At 38.1% G+C, this 19,260-nt stretch overlaps 1 protein-coding gene across 5 annotated transcripts in view; it reads left to right on the top strand.

The window, feature by feature from the left end:
- The window catches only part of slc2a9l2 (solute carrier family 2 member 9, like 2), a 140,519-nt gene that overhangs the window by 20,032 nt on the left and 101,227 nt on the right, over window positions 1-19,260 (top strand). For all 5 annotated transcript variants that reach the window (XM_017458344.3, XM_053688095.1, XM_053688099.1 and 2 more), the window contains 2 exons: window positions 12,769-12,867; window positions 17,198-17,358. In XM_017458344.3, the coding sequence (XP_017313833.1) occupies window positions 12,769-12,867; window positions 17,198-17,358 (260 nt within the window). The remainder of the gene's footprint in view (window positions 1-12,768; window positions 12,868-17,197; window positions 17,359-19,260) is intronic.

Raw genomic sequence — 19,260 nt, 5'->3', positions numbered from 1 at the left:
ACTTAATTCATAATTTGTATAATAAACACAAGTTTTTAAGTTGATTAAAATAAAAATTAAGTTGTTCCAACTAGGTTTTTTCACATTATTTAAAAGGAATTTAAGTGTTATGTATTTAATCACCGTAATTATAAACACAAGTTTTTAAGTTGACAATCATTTTAAAATTACGCTGCTCCAGTTAGATTTTCTTCAGTAGAATGCAGCCTTTTAAACCAGGAAAAATGACTAACTTTAAGTTGTATAACAATAGTAACTAAAATCCAGTGTCATTTACAATACAAATATCATACCTAACATCTCTGCAGGTTTTATAGACATAAAAGCACTGAAGGAAATGAGCAATATAGACAAAAAAGAAACACTCTGCATCTACTACTCTTATCCCCCTCATAGAACTATCCACAGTGCAAAGGCTGCTAATTCTGCTCAAAGAGCAAACTGACTACAATGGAGCTAGAAGGCTATATGTGTGAATGCAAAAGATTTTTTATTTATTTTTATTTTTTTTAAATGTGTCAATACATGAAATTAGATTACACAGTGTAGCTGAAGTTTACGTGAATAAGCAGACATTTAATCATGCTTTTCTTTCCTAAAGCACAAATGAAAAGCACTCTCTAGATGAGCAGATGTGACAAATGAAACTTTATCATTCTTTTCCACTGCTACGGTAAACTAAAGAGTAGATATTCAAATTACACTGCTGAAAATGACTAACATTAGCTATGTGTAATAGTGTAAAATGGTCCATCAACTGTATTAGCGGGTGTAGCCTATACACGAGTCAAGTATTGGTCAGAATTTATTAGAATTTATTTGTAAGTGAAATGATACTCACATTGAAACGTCCTTTGTATAGTATTTGTTCAGTCTACAGGTCCTCTAACACAGTCTTAACTGTCTGAATTTGTCCAGGCATGTTAAATGGGTATGGGACTCGAAATTAGTGACTTGAAGTTATAAAGCCAATTTCATTAAGTGACTACTTTCTTCTAGAACTCAATTAATAGATCTTGTACTGTAGCAATACTTGTATTGTTCTCTGCTTGATATATCGCTTTGCTTGTATTTCCTCATTTGTAAGTCACTTTGGATAAAAGCGTCTGCTAAATGAATAAATGTAAATGTACTACAACTTTAAATTTTGTTGTAAATCAATTAATGCAGAAATTTCAGTTTAAATTACACACAATATTAAGTTGATGTAATTATAAACGTTATTATGTCTAACGTTATTATATCTAATCCATGTTTTTCTCACGGCCAAAAAATAAACTTGTGCCCCCTCTGGTGTACCAACAGCAAAATTTCAATGTTCTAAAGGTCAAATACATGACATCCAATCAAATTATCCTGTCTTTCGCGGTCAAAACTGCATCCACTCACAATCATGCGTCAATGCGCATCTTACCGCATGTCATTTATCACCAGCACACAGCTAGTGGATGAAGTTAAGTAATAGCTCGTAACATTAAAATGGAGAAGTACAAAGATTTCGGCCTGCAACCACAGCAAGCACTGCTTATCCACAGTCCTCTGACAGCAGTGGCCCAGGTCCCTCTAACACCGTATCCATAGCTAGCATAAGTGTACCAACTGCTACTAGCCCAGTTCATGCTGATACAGACAGCGATATATCCGAAGTTGAAATGCCATCTCTTCTTCACCAGCAATTCGCAGAAAAACATCAAAGAGGCGCAAATATGATGAGAAATATATTTCTTTGGGCTTTACATATGCTGGCAGTGAAGAAAACCCCCAGAAACTGTGTGTATATGTGCAAACATACTCTTTCATAACTGCATGAAACCAGCATTTCTGCACAGACGTTTAGAAACAAAGCATGCTATTTACTTTTTGCTAAATAAACCTCGAGAGTTTTTTGAAAGACATTTAAGACAACTCTGGAGTAGTAAGACCCTTATAACAGCGTAGGAAAACCTAAATAGGAAGGGTCTGGTAGCATCCTACATGGGGAGTTGCAGAGTGGCTAAGACAGGCAAACCCAATACTATTGTGAAGGACTTAATTCTTCCTGCTGCAGCTGATATAATGCTTGAGGGAAAAGGTTTGGTTTAATGCTTGGGGGGAAAAGGCCAAAAAAAAAAAAAAACCAATACAGAGAATAACATCGTCAGACAACACATTTTGAGAGAGGGGTACGCAAAAGGATATTAAATGCCTGGGGGGGTACGCCACTGTAAAAAGTTTGGGAACCACTGCCCTCGAAGAATGCAGTGTATTTCACCAAAGAGAGGACCTGTTGAAATGAGAGGGGACCTGACTTTTGCTCCAAAAAAAAAAAAACCCCAAGAGGTTAGTTTGACATTTTCTTCATGAAGATATTGCAAAGACGTTGTTGTTTAACCCTGAGCAGGGCGTCAACAACTCCGAAGATCGTCTCTTAAGTCAGAGGGTTCTTTAGGAGGTTGAAAAAACATTTAAAGATGGTGTTTTAAAAGAAACGGTGTTTCGTCCATAATGATAAAAAAGAAAAACGGTTGTACTCCATTGTGAAATAAATCGGTGGAGACACACTGAGTACATTTCTGTTCCACAGTCTATAAGGATCCCCACCCTTCATGTAGTGTGAAAAATGTACATACCCTCCGTGACTACATTACGTGAGGTTTAAACATTTTTATTTTGTGATGGCAGCAAGACAAAACTGTTGTACATTTGGTATGTGGTGATTTTAGAATTAGGCCTCGTCAGATATGTTTTGTGAATTGCTTTGTCAAGCAAAGAGCACGATGGTATGGAAAGAGTATACAAGAGTAATTGGGGTGATCTAATGCTTAGGAGTTCTACAGTACTTCAACTTGGGAACATTCCAACATGGCCCTCAAAAAGGCATTATCTAAAGTACGTATATATAATATAGATCAGATCACCAGTATGTCTTTACCCACTCCTGATCTGGAGTCAAAATGATTACTTTTTATTTCCTCGTATGCGTTTATGACAGTGAGCAGTCATATACACTATAAGCCAAAGGTATAGAAGCAGTCGAGTTATTTTTAAAGGTTCCAAAATAATTGAACAGTTAAGGCATATTTCCAACAGAACAGAATGTTAGACATTTAGTGTAAAGTAGTATAAAAAAAAAATTCTCTGAAATCTTTCAGAGAAAATATTTTTCCATATTAAATGCATTATATTAGAAATGATAGCACAGTCTTTGCTGATCAGTTACCAACTCATACTTTATAATAATTTCTTTAGGAGCATCTGAATCTGGCAAATAACTGTTATTGCATTTAGGCATACAATAAAAGTTAATAAACAAATTAGGAAGAAGTGACTTGTATATTACTGCTGTGAATATTAAGTCAAACCATTTTGTTCAAACTTCAGCATGATCCATAGAGTAGCACAAACTTATGGCACCTTACAGTTGCAAAGACATGTCCTTGTGCAGGCTCACCTTCGCACCAGCATTGTCCCATTGTCCCCTCTTCTTCTGTGTCAATGTATAAGAAAAGGCAAAAAGTAATATAAGAATATCGTTTATAAAATATAAGACTTTATAAGGAAAAAACATAATATTATTTAACAAGTTCTGCCATTCAGCCCTCTTAAGTGTAAGAGCATTATCAGTATTGTACGGCAGTTGGGACAGTAGTTAGCCTTCAGATGTCAGATGAAAAACAACTTGAGTCACAGTGCCAAACTACTGGCAGAATATATTGATCCTTATTTTTCAGCCTGAAGGACTGGCATTTATTTGATAGACAGATGGCACAGCCGTATACTTGGTCTGAGGATTTAGGAATTTCTTTAAGAAAGGTTCATTGTTTTTGTTCTTTTATCATAGCTTCAGTTTGTGTACTTACTTTGGTTAGTGACTTAAACTGGTTTATTAGGTGATGACATTTGGTTAACAGGGAATGATGATAGGTGAAGATTAAGTTAGTATGCATGTACAAAATAAAACTGTCTATATGTATATTTGTCTGCTATGTATCTGTTTAAGCACTACTTTAATAGCGATATAAAGAGAGAGACATACCCATGAACTAATTCATAGAACCCCTTTCTACCTTCTTTTCAAGCATTGTGTGCAGAAATTGAACATCATTAGTCTGAAGGTTAAGGGTTCCTTACACTTTTGCTTCTTCAGCATCAACAAAGACTCAATAAAGACTAAACTCCTTCTGTATCTGCATGTGAGTGTGCTACCATACAAGATCTATTAATTGAGTTCTAGAAGAAAGTAGTCACTTAATTAAATTGGCTTGATAACTTCAAGTCACTAATTTCGAGTCCCATACCCATTTAACATGCCTGGACAAATTCAGACAGTTAAGACTGTGTTAGAGGACCTGTAGACTGAACAAATACTATACAAAGGACGTTTCAATGTGAGTATCATTTCACTTACAAATAAATTCTACTAAAGCAATGAATTTGGGACATATTCTCAATTGTGATATGACCAATAATGCACTCGTGTATAGGCTACACCTGCTAATACAGTTGATGGACCATTTTACACTACTACACATAGCTAATGTTAGTGATTTTCAGCAGTGTAATTTGAATATCTACTCTTTAGTTTACCGTAGCAATGGAAAAGAATGATAAAGTTTCATTTGTCACATCTGCTCATCTAGAGAGTGCTTTTCATTTGTGCTTTAGGAAAGAAAAGCATGGTTAAATGTCTGCTTATTCACGTAAACTTTAGCTACACTGTGTAATCTAATTTCATGTATTGACACATTTAAAATAAATAAAAAAAATAAAAAAATCTTGTACTCATTGTAGTCAGTTTGCTCTTTGAGCAGAATTAGCAGCCTTTGCACTGTGGATAGTTCTATGAGGGGGATAAGAGTAGTAGATGCAGAGTGTTTCTTTTTTGTCTATATTGCTCATTTCCTTCAGTGCTTTTATGTCTATAAAACCTGCAGAGATGTTAGGTATGATATTTGTATTGTAAATGACACTGGATTTTAGTTACTATTGTTATACAACTTAAAGTTAGTCATATTTCCTGGTTTAAAAGGCTGCATTCTACTGGAGAAAATCTAACTGGAGCAGCGTAATTTTAAAATGATTGTCAACTTAAAAACTTGTGTTTATAATTATGGTGATTAAATACATAACACTTAAATTCCTTTTAAATAATGTGAAAAAACCTAGTTGGAACAACTTAATTTTTATTTTAATCAACTTAAAAACTTGTGTTTATTATACAAATTATGAATTAAGTGTTAATTTAAAAAAAAATTGATTGTAGAGGAAAAGGTCATTTCTCTAACTCAGTGTAATTCGTTGGTTGAAATTAATTTCATTAAAAGTTGTCATGGTTTTTTTTTGAGCCTAAACATTTTGTGTGTGATATTTTTGGTTGGATGCGTATGTAAATTCATTATTAATCATTCACTTATTTGATAAGTAATGACCTAAATATTTAAACAGATGTGTGGGAACACAACAGATTACAACAAACCTAACACATGTAGCATTATACATCTTTAACTACGCCTGTCAAGATCAATGATTAATCTATGGGAAAGAACATGTAACATTATACATCTTTAACTACACCTGTTAAGATAATGACAGTTGGTGACGACCTTTGACCTACACCTGTCAACATAAATATGATTGATGATGACCTTTGACCTAGACCTGTCAAAATAAGGTTACAAAACATACAAACCACTCCTCTATCTAGTAGTCTTACCATATCACACAGTTTGAAATCACATTATGAGCATAGCCCATCTGTTAATCTTCACAATTTGTCAGTCCATTTCTATCAGTGAGAACAGACCATCGCAGATCATTCTCAGCACAGCAGTGATGTTGACATGGTTGTATGGGTGGCACTGGTACATGTGGGTCAAGCCATGCTGTGGTCAGAAACGGACTTTGAAGAAGTGTAGAAGATAATTAATGCACACAGAAATAAACATGGGAAAAAAAAATCTGATTTTCCAACACTGTGCCTAATTTCCAAGATTGATATGAACAGATTTATTCATAAATTGTACATCCAGGCATTTACACAACAAATTTGGTATTCATAAAAATCCTGTAACTGCGATCGGTTTGCACCTTGTCTAGGGTGGAATAGGCTCCAGGCTCCCTGCGAAAATGGATGGATGGATGGATGGAAAATTCTGTAATTTCTGAAGGAAAAAACATCTGGGAATGAGACGTTGCGTGAGCTTCACGCCGCGGAAAGTGCCCTCGTGTGTGACCGGTATCAGGAGCTTGTGTAACATCATGTCTATTTATAGGCCTGCTGTGATTAGTTGACGTGGCAATTAAGCACGTCGCGTGATATAAAAATGGCACCTGTGAACTGTGCCGTCAGCCTCTATTATCTGAAGCGAAGATGCAATTAACAGGCATGCCCCAGTATGACAAATCTACATAACATCTCGTTCCCTTCTCAGGGAACAGGGTTACATGCGTAACCCAGACATTCCCTTTCAAAGGGAACTCAACGGTGCGTGAGCTTCACGCTGTGGGAACGAGAATACCCACTCTGTCATTCTGAGGGCATGGCCTGTTCAAAAGATCTGAGCGGGGTGGAATGTATATCCAGGCTGTAATATGGACTGAATGTGTGCGGTGTAGACCACCCCACCACAGTACACACATCCTGTTGCAAAACCTTCGAGGAGGCGACCCCCGTAGTGGACTGAGCCCTTATGCCCAGAGGAGTAGCGAAACCGCGCGCCTCATAAGCAATTGAGATTGCTTCCATTGTCCAATTGGAGATGCGCTGCTTCGACACAGCATCACCTCTACTGTCACCGCCAACGTAGACCAGCAGCTGCTCCAACTTACACCACTGGCCAGAGCGGTGGATGTAACTACAGTGAGCCCTTACTGGACACAGTAGGTGCAGTTTCTCTTGTTCTGGTGTGAGGAATGGAGGGCAGAAAGCCTGCAACACTGCTGGCTGGGCAGCAGATGTAGGCACTTTAGGAATATAATCCAGCCTAGGATGTTGGAATGCCTTGGCTAATCCAGGGGCAAAGTCAAGGCAGGAAGGGGCAACAGAGAGAGCTTGTAGATTCGCTTGAGAGATGTCAGGGCCAGCAGAAGAGTTACCTTTATAGTCAGAAGCTTCTATGAGGCTGACTCTAATGGCTCAAATGGGGCACCTGACAGACCTTCCAGGACCACAGAATGGTCCGAAGAAGGTATGCTTGGTCTGCAGATGGGCCTCAGCTGACTGACAGCACACATAAACCTCGATGTTAGAGGATGTTGCCCCAAAGAGGCTCCATAAATATGGGCGTGGCTGGACGACATAGCTGGCACATAGTCCCTGATTGTAGAAGGAGCCAACCCTGCTGAGAAACGTCCTTGTAAGAACTCCAAGACATTAGCTATTGCGCAGTTTACTGGGTCTAGCTGACGTTCCTCACACCACGAGACAAAAAGTCGCCACTTGAGCGCATACAATTTCCTTGCGGATGGTGCTCCAGCGTTCAACACGGTCTCTAATACCTCAGTTGAGAGACCAGAATCTATGAGCTGGTGCCCCTCAGGGGCCAGACCCACAGTTTCCATAGTTCTGACTGAGGGTGATAAATTAACCCTCCGGTCTGAGGCAGTAGATCCCTGTGCTAAACCGCATCTCCCAAGGAGTGCCGTCTAGCAAGGATATTATCCCTGAGACCCATATTCAAGCTGACCAAAAAGGTGTAGCACAGACAGCAGGACCTGCAAGACAGAGCAAGAGATAGAGCAGTGCTCGTGTACGGCTCTTCTTCCCAGATCCGCGAGGGTCTGAAACTCAACCCCCTTCGGCCGAGAAGAGAGTGAGCTGCCTAATTGTCAGGCATTCACAATGCGCACTGTCAGACCTCTTGAGGGCTCAAGACAACGTTGAGTTCCCTTTGAAAGGGAACATTTAATAACCTACTCGTGCCCCTGAGTGTGTGTGTAAACTAATGTAAACTTCTAACGATCAGCTTCACATTATTTAGGACAAATTTGAGTTTTGTGAGGTCCGGTTGTTTCATATTAATGGCATCAGCTAAAGAAATGTTAAATAGGACAAACAAATAAAGAAAGCAAGTCAAAATAAGTCCATAAATGAAGACAAATAAGAACAGTTGTTCAATTAAGAATGCCGCTGTATAAAAGGAGGATGGGATCAGGCATCAGATATCTTCTTTAAATTTTGTGCAACACTTTACTGTCCCTCCAGGATTTTGTGATCGCAGAAATGAGAGCAAAATCAAGCAGAGGAGTTTGCAATTTTTCAAAATTACCACAGATTTTCAGAAGATTTGGGCCAAGACGCATCATGTGACGTCACATCACAACATGCATTCAGCAAAAAACCCTCATTGATTCACGTATGTCAAACACGAGTACAGCTAGAAGGTCTCTTTACCAACATCACTGCGAAAGACCGTGCAAAACAATTTCGTGCAATTGTAATTTTGCCAATTCTAGTAGTTTTCTGCAAAAAAGCACAAAAAAGTAATCGCAAATTGCAAAGATTTTCTTCTTCATGTCATCTTAGGGAGTTTTTCCTTGTCAACATCGCCACGGGCTTGATCATTAGGGAAATATTCACACACTTAAAATCTGCATCCTGTGTTTATATGTTTCTGTGAAGCTGCTTTGAGACAATGTTCATTGTTAAATGTGCTCTACAAATAAAATAGAATTGAATTGAATGGCCTTTTATGGAGTTGGGCATCACCAAATGGGAACGAACTGTGCTGTGCCGGGTGATTGCTAAAAATTTGATTTCAATATCTTTACTTAGCAACTGTGAAACCACAAGGTGATATTTATGAAAGACTGAACTAAAAGTGTCAATGAGTGTAAATTTAAGCTGCACAACACACCATGAATAGGCAATAACAAACACATACATACATCTCTTCAAAAGTGTGTGTGTGTGAGAGAGAGAGAGAAATTTGGGGCACAAAACATCATCTCTCTTATTTTAAGCTTCCTCAGATGAAAGGCTTTTTCCTCCAGAACCTGGAGAGAAGCAGTGACTTTGATGTGTGTGTGAAAGAGTGCTCTGAGCTCAGAGACCAAAATAAACACACAGGGATTCCCACACTCTGTTCACAAATCACGTCTGATTATATCATCTCATACATATCAACACTACTGCTGCTAATGATGATAATAATAGTGTTCATTTGTATTCTATAACAACTGATCGTGCTTTCTTTCTTTCTGTTCATTTCTTGTTTCTTCATTTTTTATTTATTTTTCTTTCCTTGTTTCCTTTTGAATAAAATTCTCTTTCTACCTTAGTCTTTCCTTCCTAGTTGTTTCTTTTCTTTCTTTGATTTTGTTACGTATTTTTGTTTGTTTTTTTGGTTAGTTTCTTTTTATTCTTCTTTTTCTCCTTGTTTCTTTTTTAATAACATTCTTTTTTATCTTGGTCATTCTTACCTTCCTGTCTGTTTGATTGGTTCTTGTTTTTTTATGTTTCTTTCTGTATTTCTTCTCTTTTTTTCTCTTTGATCTTGGTAGTTCTTTCTTTTGTTTGTTTGATCTCTCTTGTTTATGCAGCCTTCCTTTATTTATTCAATTGTTTATTCTTTTTATTCATTTCTTTCTGTCTTTATTTTTGTTCATTTCTCTTTCCTCCTTGTTCATGTACTTATTTATTTATATTTTTGTTTTTTAATGACTTTCTTCTTTCACTGTCATATTCTGAAAAGCGAATATCTCTCACCTGCTAGTATGGCAGACATTTTAATTTTGTTTAGTTATATTTTTTACCAACAGACAGCCACTCTAATCTGTTTCTCTTAGTGCTGCCGTCTTACTGAAGAGCGAGGAGTTGAAATCTTGTTTCAAGCTTGTGGAATACCGTGAAAGGTGTCAGTCAGGTGTCACAAAAATAAGTGATGGTTAACAATAAGTCTGGAACCATTGCTAAGGTGATGAATTGAAATTTTCCAATATCCTGTCAGTGTGTGAGGTCAGATGAGTCACTGTGTACTTGGGTGTCTGACATGTCCATATCTTCATTATACTTTGTTCCCCAAACGCAAACATAAATTTACATGAAAGCAGAGGTCGGAAACCTATTTTCACCAAAGAGCCTTTATTTATTTATTTATTTATCTATCTATCTATCTGAACGCATTTTTTAAATGTAGAGCATAATATTTACTTTCTTTACTTTAAAAAAAAAATTTCTTTGGTTGCAAGAATTCATCTGCCGTAACGTCCAGTGGGTTTTCTCAGCACACCAGTGCAACGAGATTGGTCCACTGGTTAGTCCATTTATTCTGTGAATGTTTCCACTGAAGTTTATGCACATGCCTTCTTATCGAATAAAAAAACTATTGGCCTCACTTGAGCGCGTACGTTCACGTGCGTTTTATGGAGATTTTATTCGCGTCTGGTGTTTCTGTCCAGCGTTTTTAAGTGATATCCCAAAATCCGCATAGTAATACGTAGATGGAAACATAGCTGCTGAAAGGAAACAAAGAGCCTACATATGATGATGATGATGATTCAGCAATGTTTCTCCAGCAGCTGGAAGGTCTTGTCTATGTCTCGTCCCTCTGTATTTGATAAAGATCTTTGCTCATTGGAGTATGCTGGAGCACTTCAGATCTTCTCCTTGTAAATCTTTTTCTCCTTGTAAATCTAAATCTCCTTGTAAATGATAACTTCTTTTTTTTTTTTTTTTGTTTTTTTTTTTGTTTTTTTTTTTTTTAAAAAAGGTCCATGTGAAGCATAAAGGAAATTTAAATAACTTAATTGGTTAAGCACAAATGTCAGTTGTTGCCATTTTTGTTGCCATAGTATATGTGTGGTACTCTGGGAAAAGTAAAAGGATGTTGTTGTGGCTGATCTCTGAAAAAGAGCCGAAAAAAAAAAAGGATAAAAAAAAAAGATCAGGGTTTGATTATAGTTGAGTATAGTATTGCCTTTTCTGCTAATAGTATACTTCTTTGGAAATATACTTTAGATCATGCCTAAGCTATCTTCCTGCAGAGATCATGGTGGGAACGGAGCCAGTTTAACAAATGTAGCGGTAAATGCTAAAATTTTTCTGTATAAAGATGTCTAAAACCTTGCTTATTAATTATTACGAGCGGCTCCTGATCCTTTCAGTTGATCAGATTCCAGCAAGTTGTTTGTGGTGCTCCTGCTTTATTACATCAGCATCAAAACACACACACACACACACGGGTGTATCTCAAATAATTAGAATATTGTGGAAAAGTAACACATTTTTCCCTGTAATTTAATTAAAAAAGTATAACTTTCAAATATTCTAGATTCATTAAAAAAATATATTTCAAGCCTTTTTTTTTGTTTTTGAATGTCATGGAAAAGTACATTTTTTTCCCGTAATTGAATTCAAAACGTGGAACTTTCATGTATTATAGATTCATTAGACATAAAGTAAAATATATTAAATATTTTTTTGTTTTAATCTTGATTATTACGGCTTACAGCTCATGGAAATAAAAAATCCTGTATCTCAAAATATTTGAATAAATAATTTATGATACAGAAATGTCGAACTTCTGAAAAGTATGTTAATTTATGCACTCAATACTTGGTCGAGACTTTAATCCTTTTGCATGAATTACTGCATCAATGTGGCGTGGCATGGAGGCAATCAGCCTGTGGAACTGCTGAGGTGTTCTGGAAGCCCAGGTTGCTTTGATAGCAGCCTTCAGCTCGTCTGTATTGTTGGCTCTTGTGTCTCTCAGAGATTCTCTATAGGGTTCAGGTCAGGCGAGTGGACTGGCCAATCAAGCACAGTAATACCATAGACAGCAAACCAGTTACTAGTAGTTTTGGCAATGGGGGCAGGTGCCAAGTCCTGCTGGAAACGGAAATCAGCATCTCCATAAAGCCCGTCAGCAGATGGAAGCATGAAGTGCTCTAAAATCTCCTGGTAGATGCTGCATTGACTCTCGACTTGAGAAAACATAGTGGACCAACACCAGCAGATGACATGGCCCCTCAAATCATCACTGACTGTAGAAACTTCACACTGGACTTCAAGCAACTTGGATTCTGTGCCTCTCCACTCTTCCTCCAGACTCTGGGACCTTGATTTCCAAATGAAATGAAATGAAATGTAAAATTTACTTTCCACTTCCCCATGATTGTGGTTGTGTGTACTGAACCAGACTGAGAGATTAAAGGCTCAGGAAAGGATTAAAGGCACACTCAAAAAGTGTTTTGAATTAATTAGCTGATTACAGCTCTTCTCAGGTCAACATTTCTGTATTATAAACGACTAATGTATGTATGTGTATATATATGTACGTATGTGTGTATGTATATTTATGCGTGTATATTTATTTATATATATATAAAATATAATGTTTTTTTGCGTGTGTATGTGTGTCTGTGTATATGTGTGTGTGTGTGTGTGTGTGTGTGTGTGTATATATGTGTATATATATATATATATATATATATATATATATATATATATATATATATATATATATATATATATATATATATATATATATATAGTAGAACACAGAGTGAAAGGTTTTCCCAGACCACTATCCATGTTTATTCTTCACTGTTTTCTCATCAGATCTTCTCAATCGAATTATATTTGCATGCATGAAAGATAAGGCAATGAATTAACTGTATTCAGTGAATTAACCGTATTCAACCGAATGTCTTTACTGGATTTCTTAAAATCTGATGGCACATTTAGTCCTATTTCAGATATCATGAAAGGAATGGTATGATTGCTGGATATTCCGTGTAAATGTAAAAGCCCTCACTGTTGTGTGTGTGTGTGTGTGTGTTTGTTTGTAGCGATTGACGCGATGTGTACTCAGCGCAGCATTTTTTGGAGCTCTTGGCTCCTCCTTCCTGTATGGCTACAACCTGTCTGTGGTCAACGCCCCCTCCAAGGTCAGTCACCACTCCACAATTCTCTTCTAATGCTTTTAAAATTTTATTCTACTCTAGTGTTGTCTATTCCCTGCACATGCTAGTCTATGTTTTTGTTTAGTTTGAAATCAATTTCTAAAATGGATGTGTTTATCTGTCTTTTTTATCTGTCATATCTCATAACCAGATACAGCCGCACACATGCTGCACACATAAACATGATAGTATTTGGCATTTAATCTGACGTTTCTTCGATCTAATTAAAGCGCCTAAATATCTGCAACCCCCTACTATTGAATTGCCATCAGAGCCCTCTTCCTGTGTGTATTTGTTTGTGTGTGTGTGTGTGTGCATGTAATTGGGCACATCTGGTCCTCCCTGGCTTTTCATTGACTTGCGCAGTTAGGATTCACGCACACTCTCTCTCTGTCTCTCTCTCTCCTATCTCTCTGTCTCTCTCTGTCTGTCTCTCATTTTCTCCCTCTTTCACTCTCTCTCCCTGTCTCTCTCTCTCTCTCTCTGTCTCTCTCTCGCTTTCCCTCTCTTTCTCTCTCTCTCTCTCTCTCTCTCTCTCTCTCTCTCTCTCTCTCTCTCTCTCTCTCTCTCCCTGTCTCTTTCTATCTCTCTCTCTGTCTCTCTCTGGCTGTCTTTCACTTTCTCCCTCTTTCACTCTCTCTCTCTCTCTCTCTCTCTCTCTCTCTCTCTCTCTCTCTCTCTCTGTCTCTCTCTCTCGCAGACGAACACACGCACACACTGACGAGCAATTGAAAACTGTAATTATGATAACATAATATTTTAACATATTGTTTTTATTTATTATTTAATGAAGAAATTGTACATTTTTTCAGTGGATTTTGTCTGTTCCGCACTGGACAGTAAGCAACCACAACATGCTTGGTGTTAAATTTAAGAGAACACTTAACAAGCTACAGACGCTTATTGTTACTGGAACATGACTAACAATTTTGGTAGCTACCATATAGCTGTTAAAATAACACTCCACCCTGAAATGCATTAAATACGCTTATATGGAATTTTGTGATGTGTTTATACTGATGTTAATTTGTTTGTTGGTGCTGTATTGTTGTTATTCTCTTTTTCCCCTTCATCAATTTCCAACAACATTTAAATGTCATATCACTGACTATGTTTAAATGGACAGCAGTAATCTAATTATTGATCTTATTCTGAATAAGACAATATTGTGATTTAAGGTGTTTACATGAGTCGCATTTAGAATACTCCTTTCATGTTCCCATTTTACATGTTATAGAACATAGATCGATTAAAAGCACACGTCATTATGTCACCGCACCACGCCGTCTGACATTCCCTCCAGAATTTCACGTATCGACCTATAGTTCGTCTTCGTTATGGTACCGTATACAGTTTTGGGTGTTTCATTTTTTATTTTATGAAAGCTTCAAGTGCAGTTAATTATTTGTCATGCTATACGTGCAAATAGACGACTGCTTGAAGCCGTGGGCTGTGTCCCAAACCGCGTACTTACCTACTATATAGTAGCTGAAATACATGTATCTCGCCTACTATATACATGTATTTCTCCTACTATATAGTAGGTAAGTATGCGGTTTGGGACGCAGCCGTGCTTTCCTGTTTGCCGTCAAATGGTTGAGCACTGCCGTGTGTACGTGTCCCGTCGCAAAATGCGGTGAAAACTCCCACACGACGTTAATAATGTGATTAAGGCGTGTACATGTCTGTAATGCCCTTCAATAAGGTGACTAAAATAGGAATGCTCCACATGTCTTAATTCCATTTGTGTTTACTTCTAGTACGGCTTTAGTCAGATTAAGGTCATCAAACATCGCTGTTTACATGGTAGTTTCTTAATCAGGGTATCGTGTTAATTGGGTTAATATCGGATTATTTTTGTCGATGTAAACGTACTGAATGAGACATCCATTGTAGAATTGTGCAGTCAACAAAGGCTGGACTGAAAGTTCCAGAATGCAACACAGTTTACAGACAGCAACCCCACCAGCAAAAAGTGGTGGCAGATTATATACAGTCTAAGTGAGAGGTCTAGCCAGAACGACATCCCTGTAATTGAGGAAAACATTAGAGTGTGTATCACTGCCAAGGACAGGTCAGAAGTCTTCTGCAAATTCTTTGCTGAAAAAATGCAGATTGCCTTCTGCTGCTGCTGATGATAAGCCAAATCCTTGAAAAGGAAACTGAAGCCACGCTAGATACCTTCAAGTTTTGGCTGAAGCTAATTTTCAAACAGCTCGGGAGACTGAAACCAGATAAAGCCACTTATCACTTATCACAGGACTGGACAAAATCTCTGCCAGAGTCCTGAAAGTGTGCACTGCAGAACTTACTTTCACCTTTTTAACATTTGTCTCAGGTATGACGGTTTTCCAGCTCAATGGGAAGTATCACAGGATTCTAAATCGGACCCAACAAATTACCGGCCAATCTCGCTGCTTAGTATCATTAGTGAGGTAATGGAATCAGTTGTGCATGACCAGCTACAGAAGTACCTTCTAGAAAACAACCTGATGTCATGCAGGCACAGTACAGCTGACCTTCTGAATATCCTCTCCCAGAAGTTTAACCAACACTGAAGTGTGGCATAATGGCTTCCTATCCAGATTTAAGACAATGGGGATCAAAACAAAGCTCCTCACCTGGATCAACAGCTACTTCTCTGGAAGGTCCATTTGTGTAGCACTTTCTGGGTATAAAGTTTTAACACTACATCAGTTAACACTTCTGTCCCCCAAGTCTCTATCCTACGCCCTCTGTTATTCTCAGTTTTCATCCGTGATTTGATAAAGGTGTGTGAAAACCAGATTCCTATATGCTGATGCAGACCTAGAATCTACCTCTACAGCAGGTACAGACAAGTCTGAATGCTAACTTAGAGAGGATGAAGGACTGGGTTGACAAATGGAAGCTAATATTTGAGGCCTTGGGGCAAGGCCATAGTTATCTCCAGAAAACGAGTCCCTTCTCAAATCAGTCTCGTCCTTGAATTATGTCAACTAGCTGTTCATAAACACCTAGACATCCCGGGGCTTACATTTGGCAGCAAGATAGGCACATTTCAAACATCACTAAGAAGGCTGGGCAGAAGCTTGGTGCCTTTAGGAAGGTCAGCAATAAATTGTATGTGTGTACAAGTCACATGTTCGGATTATCATTGAATATACATCACTTTCTTGGATGGGTGCATCCGCAACTTCTCTGGTGGCCCTGGATAACACACAAAGGAAAGCAGTTGATATCATAGGTCCTTCACAAGAAAGTAAATTTATGCAAAGCCTTCAATACAGGTGACAAGTAGCAGCTGTGTCTGCTGCCTATAATATCACTCAGACCCATTGACCCATTAAAGAACCATTGACCTCTAGACTTAAAGGCATTATATTGCTCCCACTGCCATATACTTGTGTTGGCCCACTAGAGGGAGTGCCTTGACACCCCAGCATGCTCTGTCTAATCCAGCCCATCAACTTGATAGATGCTTTCTCCACACTGCTGTGAAGATTTGAAATAGTCTGCCTCCTGATAATGTTGAGTGTGTGTCTTTTGGCAGTTTACAGGCTTTTAAAACTTGAGGACATTGCTACTTGATGAATAAGCATGCTTGACTGTGCTCATGTGAACCATTTGATTTGCCTCCCGTGGCTCCTTTTCGTGAGCCTGCTGGACTACAGCCCAACTATATTGTTGGATGTTATGGCATTGTTCACTTACACATCTATATACAAAAAAAAGCTACATGACACAGTTACACTGAATTGTGGCAGAGAGTCAGCTCCGGAGGATGGGCCCGATGGCACTGACTGCACTATTAGCATCAAATCTGAATCTTTGGAAGCTGATCTGTTTGAGCAAAGTGTAAAGATGTGGAGGTGAGACAGCTGGACAGACTAAAGGACTAAAGTGCTGCTGCATCGCTCTCTTTAGAATTCCCACTGGAATGACTCAGCAAGTAATCAAATGGCATTGTGGGAAATTGTTAACCAATGTGAGAATAGTCCAATGAAAGAAGTTTAAACTAAAAGTCAGAATTTCTTGACAAAAATAAATCTTGGACACGATAGAAGATCGCATGTTAACATTAAGTCATTCAGGGTTGATTTTTCTTTTTAAGTCCATACATACAATGTAAAGGCTCAGGAACAGTCAACATTTCCTTCTATGACTGAAATGACACAGATCAGCAATTATTTCTCCACTGATGTTGGTGAACGTAGATCAGTGAAGCGAGGAGACTGATGTGTTTAAATGTCAAAATTTTACCATGTGAAGGGTTTTCTCAAGCTGCCACACAGTTGATTATTCATTATTCACTGGTGTGTGTATGTGTGTGTAGGATATAAAAGCATTCTACAACTTGACGTGGATGACGCGCTATGGTGAGCCAGCAACAGTGGACATGCTCACTTTGCTCTGGTCCATCACTGTGTCCATATTTGCAGTTGGAGGCCTGATGGGGGCGCTCACTGTCCCCTTCCTCATTAAAGTACTGGGCAGGTAACACACACACACACACACACACACACACACACACACACACACACACACACACACACACACACACACACACAGATTGTGCAGGTTTCTGACATACTCCTTTAGCTGTCTATATGTCATTATCACTTTGTCTTTGTGTCTTTTTCTTACTCTCTCTTTTCCTTTCTGTCTGTTTCCATTTCGATCTGTCACCATTTGTCTCTTTAGCTTTCTTTCTCCTTCTCACTACTGCTTCATTGGAATGGCTGTCCATATTACAGCATCACAAAAAAAACTTCGTCTCTGTTACGGGCCTACAGTATAAGTTTTTGTCCATGCCCATAATTCATCTCTAATTCATAATGTAGGTCTAACAGGACAAAAATTTAAACTGTCACTCTTTATTCTTTCTATTTGTCTTTGTCTGTATAGCTTTATTGAATGGTTGTGCATATTACAGCATCAGCAAGCAACGGGAAGCCCAGATTGGTATTGACGTTACAGTCGAACATTTCCTGAAATGATGAACATTAATGAGAGCAGAAGTACACAATAATACGATCACAATAATACAGTAAGTATTATATAGTACACAATAAGATCAAAATAATACAGTAATTGAGGCAGGATAGAGCTGTGCCGATACAGTGAGGGGAAATAAGTATTCAGACACTTTTGTTTTTGTGTTTTAATATACGTACTTCCAGTGCATATCACTTCAAATTTATACATACATATGAAGTATATATTTAAAGGTTTCATGAAAAGCCAATTTCTCGATATTAATGCTGCAAACAATGTTTTTGGGCCATTGGTTGCAAAGATGTATGAACAAGTAGCAATCATGGTGAAGGTAAAGGAGATTTCTAAGGTTCTCAGGGAGAATATTTTTAACCCTTTCTCCCACTGGTACACTATCGTTCTATTCCACCGGCGGAATGGAAATTGGCTTATCGGACATTTTCAATCAGTATAAACAAATTAATTATTTTATTGCCACACAAGTCCGTTATAAAATTAGTCAGACCACTGTTGGATTTCTGTGTATAAAGTATTGTGATTCTGTGTTTAGCTGTTGGTGAGCAGGGTCGAAGGGACATTGGTACAAAGATGGCGCAAAGATAAATCTGACAGCAAAATTTTGATAGTAAAACACTGTGTGCAACTGCCACAATAAAATTACAACATTTAAACCTAGTAGGCTAGGTTAAAAAGAAGAAATACTTATGGAAGAAACTGCAAATTCTTGCAGCTCTGAGTGTCTACTTTCATATGAGCCATTAACCACTACTGTAGATTGTGATTTCACAAATAAATTCAGTGCTGAACATGGGCATCCCCAAAACAGGTGGAAATCCTGCCTCCCCTCCTGTACCCCGGTTTCCTCCTCCAAAGACGTGTATTGTAGGCTGATTGGCTGTATTGTGTGTGATTGTGCCCTGTGATGGGTTGGCACCCTGTCCAGGGCATCCCCACCTTGTTCCCCGAGTTCCCTGGGATAGGCTCCAGGCTCCTTGTGACACTGTGTAGGACAATCAAATGGATGGGTGGACATACAGATGTGTGCATTTCATGTTATTTTCCAAACCAGAGCATCTTTGTTCCTGAATATCAGGCATATAATAAAATGCAGAGTGACTCTTCTTGTCTTAATAATCACATTTGGATGATGTCTTGCTGAGATGGGAGTAATTTAAAACTCCTTAAAAACAGAAACGATTAAAAAACATTGTTCCAATAACCCCTCTCCAGGGACGCACATAACTTATAAAGATTCCATAGGATACATGACTAGGGTTTTGTAGCACAATGCCACTATTTGTATCTTTATTTGTTTAGTGCTCCAGATGCTATTTAGTGCTGGAAGTAAATACTTGAAAACACTGACAAAGGACAGAAATAGAAGTCATTTCTTATTTCCAT

The sequence above is a fragment of the Ictalurus punctatus genome, chromosome 2, assembly GCF_001660625.3.
Source record: "Ictalurus punctatus breed USDA103 chromosome 2, Coco_2.0, whole genome shotgun sequence".
Lineage (NCBI taxonomy): Eukaryota > Metazoa > Chordata > Actinopteri > Siluriformes > Ictaluridae > Ictalurus > Ictalurus punctatus.
This window is presented reverse-complemented; position numbering and strand designations above follow the sequence as displayed.